Consider the following 14320-nt stretch of genomic DNA (forward strand, 5'->3'; position numbering starts at 1 on the left):
CCTGACTTTGGACTTAGTGTTAAAATTAAGCTGTGTGTACTTTTGGAGGGAATGGCTAGGCCATGCTTGGTCCCATTTATTGTATTCTTGGATCCTTATGTTGTTTTCTCAGGGTATTGAGTATTGTATTACTCTAGGAACATGGAAACAGCTTAGGCTGGGAACCTGCAAGTTTTCAGTGTGCCCAGTGTGGTCCGATCCAAGGCAAAATCCGAACGTAGTATTCCTCCTTTGAGCTCTGCAAGTTTCCGACCTTTATTTGAGTCTGAGCACCACACCTGAGGGCTTGCCCTTCATTAGAGGAACAGTATACAGCTTCTAGATTCAGCCACCTCTAGCCATCTGGAAAGCTATGTAAGTCCAGAGAGACAGAACGGCAGGCTCCTCTTTGATCTTCACTTCCTGCCCTGGTTATTCTTATGTAGGCTTCAGATGGACCTGAATGCTGGATCAAATTCCTGTTCCACACCTAGAAGCAGAGCCACAAAGCTGCTACTTGCTTCTGTATTTGCTGTTCTCTCAGTATGCAGCCTAAGGCTTATGAACTCTCCTTGCCCTAAACCACTCCCCCTGGATGCAGGTCCCATCCTCAGTCTACTCTAAATCTGTGACTCAGTACCAGGTTAGTGAGCAACAGGGCTGCCATTGGGTACCTGTTCCTACTCCCTACACAAGGTCAGGGACTTTCTCTTGCCATGATATACACCTATGCTAAAAGTCTCCACAAGCACTGGGCTAGACCCTTTCCCCATTATCTACAGTCCTCTGTATCTGTCTTCCAATACAAACTTGTGCTGAAAAAGTGACTGATTTTTTCTTAGTTATCCAATCAGGATACCATCTGATATAGTTTCTAGATCTTTGTGAAGTAGTTGTGGGGAAGAGCTCTGCTGTATTATTTTCTTTTGTGATCTTGGCTGTCTTAGGAGCAACAAACACCATTAATTAAGGGTGTACCATGTGCAAGGTGCTGGAGATACAAAGACGAAAAGGAAACAATCCCTGTCCTCAAGGAACTTACATTCTGATGAGGAATATAACATAAGAAATAGATCCAGTGAACACCTAAGTGCAGCTTTAGGTGCTCATAATTATTAAGCAGGGATGCTGCTGCTCATTGGAACAATCTCTAGTACATCAGACTGTAATCAATCAATAGACATTAAGTGCTTTCTATGTGCCAGTCACTGCCCTTGGTGCTGAGAATACCAACATAAAGATGAAATAGTCTCAGCCCTTGCATAGCTTACATTTTATTATGGGTCTACAATATGTTCAGAGAAGTAAATAAAGGATATATAACGAATATATACTTGTGGGTGGCACTAAGCTGAAGGAGTCAGGAAAGGTCTCAAACTGAGCCTTGAAGGGAGTTACACGTATCAAGATGTTTGGAACCTCTAAACTTGGTAGATGATCTTCAAGAATAATTGTGGAAAAAAAAAATTATCACCCTGAAATCAACTTGAATTTTCCTAACTTGGTCTTCAGTTGGTGCACATACAGTCTTTTGGAGCCCATACTCAGAGCCTTTCAACCTTAGAAGAACCTGTCAGCTCTACTACCAAGGCTGGAAATTGCATTGGATGTTATGAAGAGAATAATCAAAGGCATGGTCTAGAATATGCTTCTCTGTATTGTGGTCCTTGCTAGCTCCAGTACCAGTCTTACCTCTCTTCAAGAAGACTCTTATTCAGGAACTCTCATAACTTAACGACATGACTCCCCTCTTCTGGGGCCATGTTGAAAGGATATATAACTGCAGCATGCCACCACCACTGCTTCTACATGGCTGGTGTCTAGGCACTTAGAGTCCAGGATCTTGGAGTTTGGAATTACATTCCACCTTACTAACCCTGCTGCTACCTGTTTTTGGCCTAAGAGGTTCTTCCATTGCCCCTCACTGGCTGCCATTTCAGGGACTGTAGCAGAGTGGTGACCAGCCACTGGGGGATAACATTGAGGGGGAAAGAAATTATGCTATTGTTCAGATCTTACCCGGGAGGGAACAGAGTCCTTTCTCATGTTTCTGGTCTTTGATCTATGTGCTCAGCTCTCTCTAGATCTCCCCCTGCTTTGCATGTAGTAGTCACTTAATAAATACTGTTGAGTGGTAGAGTGCATTTCGGTGAAGATTAGCAGAGAAACAGAAGGGTGTTATTGTCATGGAAATATAATACAATTCACCTCAACAAAAGTAGTAAATAGATGGAAATCCAGGGAATAGATCAAAAACCTCTCTCATGGAGTCATGATATGGTGGTGATGGGAGACATCAGCTATCTAAATATCTAATGGAGCACACTCTTGGTCAAAAGAACTAAGAGCAGTTGAAAAATTCCCGAGTTGCTTTAATGATAATTTAATTCTCTGAAAGGTAGAGGATGCAACAAGGGAAACAACTATTCAGGATCTGAATTTAACCAAGGGGGATCTGATTACCTAAGTAGAAATGATGGGAACCTTGGAGTAAATGGACTATTCATTGGAATTTGTGATTAAAAAAAGAGAGAGAGAGAGAGAAGAAAGTCTGGTGTATACACTGTATTTCAGGAAAGTAAATTTCAAAGTGTTCAAAGAAATAATTAGTAAACTCACATAGTCCAGAGGTGAAATCCACCTCTGAGAGCCTGTAAAGAAGTGACTATATTTCCCTTTGAAGTAATAATTTTGGAAAAGTAATGTATTTTCTATTATCTTTTTCCTATGGTGAAATTATATATATATATATATATAATCCTGAAATCTTCATGAAAGTTTTTTATATAAAAAGTAACATTTTTATAATTAGTCACTTTAATAATAATCTAAAAAATTTTTGTGTTATCTGAGACTAGATGCTTTCTTCAAATCTACAGGTAACAATACTATCTTCTTAGTTTTCCTGGAGCTAGCTCTTCGAGTAGTTATGCCAAAACTTCGCTATAACACTAATTATTATGTATTTCATATATTGGATATATTGGAAATTAGTCTGGCTTGTTGACTTCATCCAAAGTAATTGTTACTGAAGAGATCTTTCAGTAAGGTTTGTATATGATACCTCATTGACATCGTTATAGATTGTAGACTCTACTCTATGAAGGCAGGGACTGTGTCTCATCTGAACTTGACATCTTTTCCTAAGCTTGATTTGGTTGTCTTAAAACTATATATGCTTAAGAAATGTTTGTTGAGTATGCATTTGGCTTTGAATAAAGAGTTAAATAAACTACTTTCCTTAATTTAACACTATGACTAGAAATATGAAGATCTATCTGGAAAAAAATTTAGAAGAAGAACGTCAAAAGTTACTGCAGGAACAAAGAGCGTGTCGAAGTCGAGCACGTAAATATTGTATAGAATCAAACAGAAGAAGAAAGTAAGTAATTATAGTTTATTCCAATAGTTTAAAAATGTTTTGCTGGTTTTACTAGATGATTGAACCTTTTGTTCTTTAAAAAAGGTGGAGGTATTGAATTTTATTGACCTAAATAATAATATTGCATCTTCTAAATAGAGTGCTATCTTTAAATTTTTTGAAGTTTTTAGTTTTACTTTTCTTCACAAACCATAAGTGATGAATTGTCTTTTGAGTTATCTTAATTATACCATGTATAATTTTTACAATAATGCTTTTCTTCCTGTTTTTACAACATTTTATGATTAAATAATAGCTTACCATTTAATCCTTTGTGTCTAGTTACATGGCTTGATCATATTACTTACTCAATGCCTTTGTGTCACTCACATTCAACCATATAGGAAAGCAAATGCATACTGTTAAGGGGTCCCCTGACTTGTCCTTTTGAGTTGCCATGTTTTCCAGAAACACTGGACCCAGAGTGTGCAAAAGGCCCTGAACATGTCAAGGATGAACCTCTCCAGAACCTCCACCCTAAGCTGACATGATTTGTTGTTTGCACCCCAAGCTGGACTCTCTGTATGTCTTTGGGAGTCAAGACAGGTGCTAGTAAGTCTGCACTAGACTGGAAAACTGTGTATGTACCTGGGACCCTTATAAATAAGCAGACCATCATAACTTCATAGTCCAGCAGTTCCCAAGGGAAAAGAAAGTTGCTTTTGCCTTCTTAATTATTCATGGTTTCTCCTCCCCTGCCACTCACATTTAGGTGGAGATTTCTATTTCTCCTCCTATCTTTGTCACAGTGTCATAAATACGCAAGCTTCTGTTTGAATTGTGAACTCTGTGCACTGTCTTAGGGTTCTACATGCATGCTCATTTCTCTTGTAATAAATCTAGTTGCAACACAGTGACCCGTGGACTTGTGATATTATTTTTGGTTAACAACACACACACATATGTGTGTATATTTGTATATATGTATGGAGAGAGGTGTGTGTATATATATTTAAAGTTAAAAATAAAATTTATACATATATATAATTTGAATAGTTATATAAATAGGAAGAGTACGTAACAGTTGTTTGCAAAAACAATTGGAAATCATGTGTAAATGAATGAGAACCTCAAATAGATTAATACGTATCTATAAAAAAAGAAGGTAAAGTGAAGTACAAGTACTCAGCATTTACTCAGCATTTTTTGATTCCCTGACATTTTTCAGTTTTTCTAGCAGCACATTTTTTGGGATTTTTTAGGACTAGGTTGTTATAGTCCCTTTAAAAAAACTGTTCATGTTTTTTGTACCTTCTCCAACTTACATGACTAGCAGAGCATATTAATAATATCAGTGTGAATCTGCTGCAAATCTGTCTTGGGGAAAATAAAATTATTTACCTTTTTTCTCTTTGCTCTATTGTCTTTTTACATTATATCTTCCTTTGTTCTATTAATTATACTTTAATGTCTTTTTATTAGTAGTTTTTCTCTTTGTTTTTGAAGGAAACAGGAAAATAGAGCATAGGTATTCCATGATCTTTGTTCTCTTCATAAATTCAAAAATTCTTTGGATTTTAAAGTCAGAGGACCTAGGTTCAAAGCCCAGCTCTATCACTTCCTTCTGAGCAGGTCATTTCCCGTCTTTGCATGTCGATTTTCTCATTTGTAAAATGAGGGGATTAGACTGGTTAACCTCTAAGGTCCTTTCTTACTCCAAATCTGTGATTCTGTGATTTTCTGTTCACATATTTTCAGCTGATTCTGTAAACATTATATACATTAACATATTCATGGTTATTATCACAGCAATTAATCATTTTTACCTAAAAAAAACTACTGTCTTTCTCATGGTATCTTTCTCATGTTGTCAAAGATATGCATGAGAATCTTTCATGGGGGATATTATTAATCACTGCAGAGAAGAATCTGCTCTTAAGTTTCTAGGAGGTGAAACCTTTTTTCAAAACTTTTTTATAAATATAACATAATAAAATATTACAAGGCAGCACCTCACAAAAAATTTAGAACACCAAGCCAATGACTCACATGATTTGTAGTACCTTTACTATATTTCTCAAATACCTCATTGTGTCATAGTATGACACAGCAGAGTATGAGTTCTGATAGTTCTTAACATGTACCTATGGATATTTTTGTACAACTAAGTCTCCTTTTTTCTTGATACCTATAGGATGAAATCCTCGCATTGGATTCATTGAGTCAGAAAGTATATTCAATTTTGTGGCTTTTTGTCATTATATATTCCAAATTACTCACCCTTATGCTTGTATCAGCCCAGAGTCCTACAAATAATGTAATAAAATACCCCTAAAGTACTGACAGGATTCAGTTTCATCATTTTTGCTATATCTATCAATACAGTGGTTATCAGGTTGTCTTGATTGGCAATTCTCTAGTTGCTAAAGAATTTGAACATCTTTTCATGTGGCTGTTAACAATTTGCATTTTCTCCTTCCAAAATTATTAGTTCATGTCCTTTGAACCAACTGGAAGAACATATTCATATAAAATATAAATATATTTTTCCACTGGGAGAACATATATATTACTCTTGGAATATGTATCACTTTGTGTAAATTCTGGATGTTGGGCTTTAATCTTAATGTATTTTCTGCCAAATATTTTCTGAATTCATTTCTTTTTTTGCTTTAGAGAGTTTTTGTGCAAAATCTTTTTATTTTTGTACAATTGAATCAATAAATTGACTTCAATTATTTCCTTTTGTTTAAAAAGTTTCTTCTCTCCATAATTGAAATTAATATATTATTCTTTTTTGTTCTAATTTTAATGACTATTTAGTATATGATATGAGGTAGTTATTTAAACAATTTTGTGCCATGAAGCAATTGCATTTTTCCAGCGTTTTTATTACAATGATTTCGCTCTGCAGTTTTAAATATGGGGTCATCAAATACTAACCTCTTCTTCACTGGATTCTGTGAAGGATACTCCCTTTTCTTTCATCCATCTGTTTCTCTATGCTTTTTTCCCCTACTACCAACCAGACTTTTAGAAAATAATTACAAATATCTGATTCTATCTAGTAGAGCTTTTGTAATTTTGATTGGCATGGTACCAGGGATGAAGGGAGGAAATCTGGACCTGTGACTTCATTGATGGAAATTTTTCATTATGGAAATTACTTCCACAATTTCAGCTCAGTAACTGAATTGCCTGAGGCACTAAAAGTCTTGCCCATAGTTATATAGTGAGTGTGTGATAGAAACTGGACTTTTTTGGTTTTTTGGCTAAGCAGTGGGGTTAGGTGACTTGCCCAGGGTCACACAGCTAGTAAGTGTTATGTGTCTGAGGCTGGATTTGAATTCAGGTCCTCCTGAATCCAGGGTGGGTGCTGTATCCACTGAGCCACCTAGCTGCCCCCTCTAAGTTTTCTAATAGTAAGGCTAATCCTCTATATGCTGAACTAATTTACGTCTCTATTTTTTTATTTTGTGTTTTATAGAATTGAATTAATCTATAAATTAATTTGAAAAATGTTTATTAGTTCATTATATTCATTTCATCTAACTACAAGCAAGGGATATCCTTCTATTTGTCCAGTTTTTTCTTTGTTTCTATTATAATTGTTTTGAAGTTATTTTTACATAGGTCTTTTCTATATCATGATACAATAATGAGATCATTTGCTATTTGTTTAATTTGGGCACTTTATATTTTTATAAATCATCCATTTCTTTTAGGACCTCACCATATAAGTAATAATAATATTGTACCTAAAACCTATAAAAATAGGAAAATAATGAGATATTAGCTAACCTTGATTTTTGCATAGTATTTTACCTCTATTTATCTCATTTGATTTTCATAAAAATCCTAAAGAACTATGAAGGTATGACAATTAATGTGGGGAAAAGATGTGAAGGGTTTAACAGACAAAAATCAATATTAGTTTTAATAGTATAATATGGCAACATTTCAAGATTTTTAATAATTTTGCTGCTTCTCATCAGTAAAGAGTGGAAAAAATGGGCTGATAATCAGATAACTGCGTTAGAATTATTTATAAGATAAGAATTAGTGGGCTCTGAGTGACATTCTCACGAAAGCTAAATAACTTTGCAAAAAGATCTTTATGCTTAGATGTTTCCTTCTTGGTTCTTGGGGCTATGTTCTAAATATTTAAGATTATTTGATATGTGGCATCCAGACTGGTGAAATATTCATGAATATTTTCTTTTTTTTTGACTGTATTTTTAATTAACAGAAATTACTATTTTTCCTTTCCACCTTTCTCCCACAAAAGAAAAAATACCCTTATAAAAATGTATAGTCAAGCAAAATAAATTCCTATATTGTCCAAAAATTACCATTTCTTCTTCCTACTTTCCCCCACCAAAGAAAAAGAAAAATATACATTGTGTTACCAGCATGTATAGTCAAGCAAAACAAATTCCTGCATTGTCCATCATCACACAAAAAAAGTCTCAATCTTCTGTCTCAAGACTTATAGTATATCTCATCTTTAGACCTCTGGAATTGAGGGTAGTCATTGTGCCAGTTAGAGTTCCCAAGTCTTTCAGAGTGGTTTGTCTTCACGATATTATTGCCTTTGTATATATTTTTCTCTTGATTCCACCTACTTCTCTCTATCCATTTATACAAGTTCTTCTGGGTTTCTCTGAAACCATCTCCATCTTTTCTTAAAGCAAAACACTATTCCATTACATCCATATACCACAACTTGTTCAACCATTCCCCAATTCTTTCTTCCTGGCTATTTGTAGTATTTTTTTTTCTTTAACCAAGAAATTATGAATTTTGGCTGTGATGTTCCTGGGAATTTTCATTTTGGGGTTTCTTTGAGGAGGTGACCAACTGATTCTTTCTGTTTTTACTTTGCCCTCTATTTTTAAGAGATTAGGCAGTTTTCTCTTATTTCTTGAATTGGGATACCTGAGTTCGTTGTTGTTGTTGTTGTTGTTGTTGTTGTTGTTGTTATGGCTTTAAGGTAGAATAATGATTCTTAAATTATCTCTCCTTCATCTGTTATCTAGGTCAGGTTTTTTTTTTGCTATGAGATACCTTACACTTCTATTTATTTGAATCTTTTGACTTTGTTTTAAAACAAAGTTTCTTGATGTCTCATGGAATCATTAACTTCTATTTAGTGAATTCCGATTTCCAGGAATTTGCTGCTTGCGTAACATTTTGTACTCCAGTGCCAAATTGTAATTCCCTTTCTAATTCCTTCTTCTATGCTCTCATTTCTTTTCCAGTTTTTTCCTCTAGAGCTTTCATTTCATTCATAAGAACATTTTTAATTTTCCAAAAAAATTTTACTTCATCTCTTCCAGATCTTCTGTTGAGTTGTACCTATGCTATATTTTACTTTGAAGCTTTCTCTGTAGATATTTTGGAGTTGTCCTTTTCTTCTGGATTTATTTCTTGCGTGTCTCTGTCACCATGATAGATTTTAATGGTGGGCTTCTTTTTTTGTTTGTTTATTCTTCCAGCTTACTTTCTGACTTTGGAGTTTATGTCAGGGTCAGGCTCTGTTCACTTCTGGAGGGAATTCTGGGCTGGTTCTGCTAATGCTTTCTCAGAGTATTGAAACCATCAGTTAATCGACAAGCATTTATCATGTGCCAGGCACTATGCTCAGCACTGGGAGTACAAATACAAGCAAAAAATGACAGTCCCTCCTGTCAAGGAGCTTACATTCTAATGGTGTAGACAATCCATAAAAGGAAGCTGAAAGTGGCAGGGGAGGCAGGAGAGAAAGCCAGCATGGAGGGATGATGGAGAAGTTTAGAGGAATGCAGCTTGGTGGGAAATGAAGAGATGTCTATCCTGGATAAACTCTTTTAAATGAAGGTTCTGGGAGCAGCTCTGTTGCCTCCAATAAATCTGTTCCGGGAGTAGAGAGTACTTCTGAGGTGTGAGTTCCAGGGCTAAAGTAATCTTTTAGGTGAAGATATTTCTAAGGCATGATGGAGATGTTCAGAGGAGGATAGCTAGGTGGGAAATTAGAGTATTATTTTATCTCTCAGGGAAAGCTTGGGCTGGGGAACTGTAAGCTTTCAGTGTGCATAAAGAGGTATTATCCAGGTTAAAGGGTCACCTCTGCTCCTCTGGTCTTAGTTCTACAAGTTCAGTCCTCTGTAAGTTTCAGATTGGGCTAGAAGCTAGAACTGAGACTCTATTCTACTCTTGGGGTCCAGGCCACACAGTAGCTGCTTGCTTCTGAGCTTGCTCCTTGCTGGGTACATGGATAGAGCCCACATCTACTCCCTACCCTGGAACACTATTCCTAGGCACAGGTACCCTCTTTAGTTAGCTTTGGATCTGTTACCTGTCAGTGGATTTAACAGAGCTGAGAGTTTGTGTATATTCCTGCACACATTTCAGCCTCTTTGTGTTGGATTTGGGACTTCTTGTCCTGTTACATATCTTCCTGTACTGCAGTGTTTGACCCAGCCTTTCCTGGCCAGACTCTGTCCCTGTTGTTTACAGATCCTCTGTCTGTCTCCTGCCTGAGCTGGAAAAATGATTGCCCTTGATTTTTTGGAAAAATGACTGCCCTTGATTTTTTTCTTGGATTTCTTAATCAGGACTAGATCTCATACGTTTTCTTAATCTGTTTGGAGTACTTGTAGAGGGAGACTTAAGTTCTATTTCTCTTTGCCATTCCACTTTCTTTGCTCCTCTGATCTATATTTTCTGTCATTTCTGTAAATTACTAATTTCTACTTGGTTAAATCAGTTGAGGGATTTTGGTTGTCATCATTGTTGTTGTTATAAAAATAGCCTTTCTTTGTTGTTTTTGGCTCTTCATTTGTTTATATTTATAGTCAAATGAAAGCTAAGAAGTTGGCTTATCTAATTCATTATTTAGTCTATTGTATTTTGAGGTTTAATGAGCAAGAGATTAGTTAGTGTACACATGTCTCTTTTCTAGCCAGTGAAGACTCAAACTGTTAGCCAAAGTTTTATCAAGTTTTATAAAGATCATTGACAGGTTGTAATGTTCAAATTCTTGCCTTTTTATTTAGGGGAAGATTGAGGGATAGTGAGCACTTATTTGAGGAAATCACCACCTTCATTCTAAAATGAGTTACTTTTATTCCTGGGTAAGACTTTTCAAATTTATTTAAATTTCAGTTTCTCTATTCAGTATGGTCACTTATAATTTAAAATACCTAAAACATCTAGATCCCATCTAGAATTAAAATCGCATCCTGTGGTGATCATACCAATCAGTTCTACCTTATTTAAGATGTGTTCTCAAATAATCTTTTAAAATTAATTTTGTTAGTATCTTTTGTCTTTACATCACCTAAATTTGTCTTATTTCTTCCCCTCCTTACCTCCCTCACAGAGAGCCATCTAATATAACAAAGAATATTTTTAAAAAAAAAAAGAAAAGAAAAAATTCAGCAAAACTGATTAATACATCCAAAAACTCTGACAATATATGCATTGTTCCACACTCATGAACCATACCCCCATCACACCTCTGAAAAACTGTGTGGGGAGGGAAAGGAAGGAATGTTTTATCTATTCTTTGGGCTGTACTTTTCTTCATAATTTTATAATATTCACTTGTGATTATTTTATGCTAGTTGTTCTATTTAAATTTATAGTCATTGAATATTATTTTCTTAGTTCTTACTGCACACTGAATCAATTCACATAAGCTCTTCCATGGTTCTCTGTATTTGTCCTACTCTGCTGCTTATGCCGCAGTAATATTCCATTGATTCCATTTCTCTGCTATAACAAAAAGTACTACTATAGATATTTTGTTGCATGTGGGGGCTATCTTCTTATAAATGATCACTTTTGGATATGTGCCAAGTTGTACAATCTCTGAGTCAAAGGGTAGGGACATTTTAGTCACTTTATCTTAATAATTCAAAATTGCTTTTCAAAATGGTCATACTGAATCACATTTCTACCATATGGTGCCTATGGTGTAAGATAATTTGCCTATCTTTCCACAACCCTTCTCTCATCAACTATTCCTATCTTTTGTCATCTTTGTTTAATTTTCAGGGTGTGAACTAAAACCTCAGGGTTGTTATGATTTTCATTTCTCTTGTTATTAGTGAATTGGAATATTCTTTCATATTCTCTATTAGAAATGGTTTTTTATTTATCTGTCTAAGCATACATGCATGCATATGCACATATATACACACATATACATATGTACATACAGATGTAGCTAGAGTTGGATGTGTCTTAGATACCAAACCCTTATCTGAAAAATTGGATTCAAATATTTTTAATATTCAACTGCTTCCATTATTTTTTCAGACACATAAATACTCTTTATATAGAATGTTTTCAATTGCATGTAGTCAGAATTAGCTTTTTTCTTTTGAAATTGTCTCTGTCCTGTGTTGGTTAAGAATGCATATTTTACATATAACTTTGGAAGGTATATGATTTACTTCTCTTCTGATTTTTCTATGGCATAATATATATAATATTAATGTCATGTATCCATTTTGAATTTATTGTGAAATGTGGCATATAATGTTGCTCTAAGCCTAATTTTTGTTAGACTTCTTTCCAGTTTTCCCAGAAATTTTAATCAAAAAGTGAGTTCTTTCCTATAGAATTGATTTTCTTATCAAACACTGAATTAGTGAGTTCCATTGTTTCAGTCCAGTCTGTTCCATTCATCTCCTTGTCAATTTTTTAACTAATTCCAAATTATTTTGATGACTGCTTTGTAATATAATCGTAATATAACACTCATTCTTGCTAAAAATCCTATAAAGCATAGGCATCAAGAGGCCTTTTTCAAAAAAAAAATTTAAAAAAGAGGCCTTTTTCAATACCATAAAAAGTATTAATCAAAAACCAAAACAAGCATTATATTTAATAAGGATATATTAGAAGCTTTCCCACTAAATAAAGAATTTGAGAACTAATTCCCACTATTCCCGCTATTGTTTTATATAATTCTAGAAATGATAGAAGTAGCAATAGAAAGATAAATTAGGGGCAGCTAGGTAGCACAGTGGATAGAGCTTACAGCCTTGGAGTCAGGAGGACCTAAGTTCAAATCTGGCCTCAGACACTTGCCACTTACTAGCTGTGTGACCCTGGGCAAGTTACTTAACCCCATTGCCTCACCAAAAAAAAAAAAAAAAGAGAGAGATAAATTAAAGATGTAAGATTGGCAAAGAGTAGATAAAAGTGACCCTTTGTTAAGAAATATTTGGCCACATTTAGATGTCTTGGTGGCCATTTTCCCTTCTGTTTTAATATCTTCCCTGTTGATTTATGTGCTTGTGCTCTTGGTTTTACTAAATTTTCTTCTTCCTGACATCTTTGGTAATTTCAGTCTTTTTTTATTACATTTCCTGATTGTTCACTTGCTGACTTCTTTAAATTTAACAATATATCCCCCAACAACTGGCTGTCTAACCTGTCTCAACCTCCTCCCACGCTGGGGAATTTACTTAATCCCTTATCCAGGTGACTTAGGGTGAAGGGGAACAAAACTGACCCTCGGTGAGTGGCATTCTTCTTTCCTTCAGGCCTCCCTACCACCACTACCATCAACACACACACACACACACACACACACACACACACACAGAACACACACACGCACCGTAGCCCCACTGAGGGCTGCTGAAATCTTCTGCAACCTCAAGTTGAACTTTATTCTGTTTTCCTGTACTTCTCCCTCTTCCACAAAGAGGTAGGCAGTGTTATATCTGCTGCTTCTTGCATCAGAATGGTGGTGTGAGAGTAGGAGCAAGGTGTGACAGCAGAGACCACAACAACAGCAAGGAAGTTGCTGAGTGGTTCCCAAAACCCAAGTTGGGTTGTTGCTGCCTAGCCAGAGCATAGAGATTGGTGGGGAAGGAATTGATGAGTCAGCACATTAGGGATCAGCCTCTGCTGTTAATTAATCAGTTTGTCAGCTTGTTAGGTTCTTGGCATTTTGGCCCGTGAAGACAACTGCAATTGCTTTATGGTATAATTCCTGTTTGGGGGAGTTTTGAAAATTCATGAGGACTGGAAAAAGTGTCTAGGCTTCCATATTGTTAGTTACATTTAAATATTCTTTTAATGCCACTGCTTTGGTCCATTTTTAAGCACAGTAATTCATAGTACATTGTAGGCATTTAATTAGATGTTCTTTGAATTGAAATAAAAGTACTTTTCACTATATTTTATAAATAATTATCAGTATGTTTTCGTTTTAAAGTCATGGGCACAAAATAGCTATTGGTTTCTGGGACTCCACTGATGTAGACAAATTATATGGTTAGCAATTAAAGTGGCACACTTCTGAGCCAATTTGCTAGGCAGTGAGATGATTGAATTGATCCTTTGTCATTTATTTATTGATCCTAGTTACAGTTAATTGCCTTTGTCCTGAAACTGCTTAAGTAGTGGTTTTCTGCCTTTGAACTTGGTTCAGAATCCATTTGGTCAATAATGGGTTAAGTTTAGAAATCGGGCTTTCCTGGTAATCATTAATCTATTCTTTCCTCAAGGAATTTAACAGACCTTGGGGGATGTGTGTGAACACAAAGGAAGTCAGGACTGATATCCTTATACCATCAAGCTATCCTTCAAGGATGTCTGATTTGTTATCTTGCACCTAGACTCTCAGGAAGGAAGGAAGCAGTTGTTGCTAGCCCCCATTACCAAACTTTCAACCAATCATGTTGTCCCTAATCCCATGACATCATCTACCCTATTCTGTTTTTAGTTCTGTACTCCGCAAAACCTATAGTAGGAGTGCTGTCCATCTGCTTGAGGTCTTTTGGCATTGATAGAGGAAAGCCAGTAGCCCATTTGTTGACAGGCAGCATGCCCCTGATAATAAATGTGTTTTCTTGCTCAGACTCTTGTTAAATTTCAAATGCAACAGCACCACAAGACAGATTTCATATTAAACATTTTTAACCAATAGCAATAATTGCCAAACAATAGGGGCAATACATGTGCAATAATAACTAA

At 35.5% G+C, this 14320-nt stretch overlaps 1 protein-coding gene across 1 annotated transcript in view; it reads left to right on the top strand.

Moving 5' to 3' along the window:
- Window positions 1-14320, top strand: part of CEP126 (centrosomal protein 126) — a 76902-nt gene that overhangs the window by 6348 nt on the left and 56234 nt on the right. Inside the window, 1 exon segment of the mRNA XM_020996100.2 lies at window positions 3242-3361. Coding sequence (XP_020851759.2) covers window positions 3242-3361 — 120 coding nt within the window.

This window comes from Phascolarctos cinereus, unplaced genomic scaffold (genome assembly GCF_003287225.1).
Source record: "Phascolarctos cinereus isolate Bilbo 61053 unplaced genomic scaffold, phaCin_HiC Scaffold_726;HRSCAF=1367, whole genome shotgun sequence".
Lineage (NCBI taxonomy): Eukaryota > Metazoa > Chordata > Mammalia > Diprotodontia > Phascolarctidae > Phascolarctos > Phascolarctos cinereus.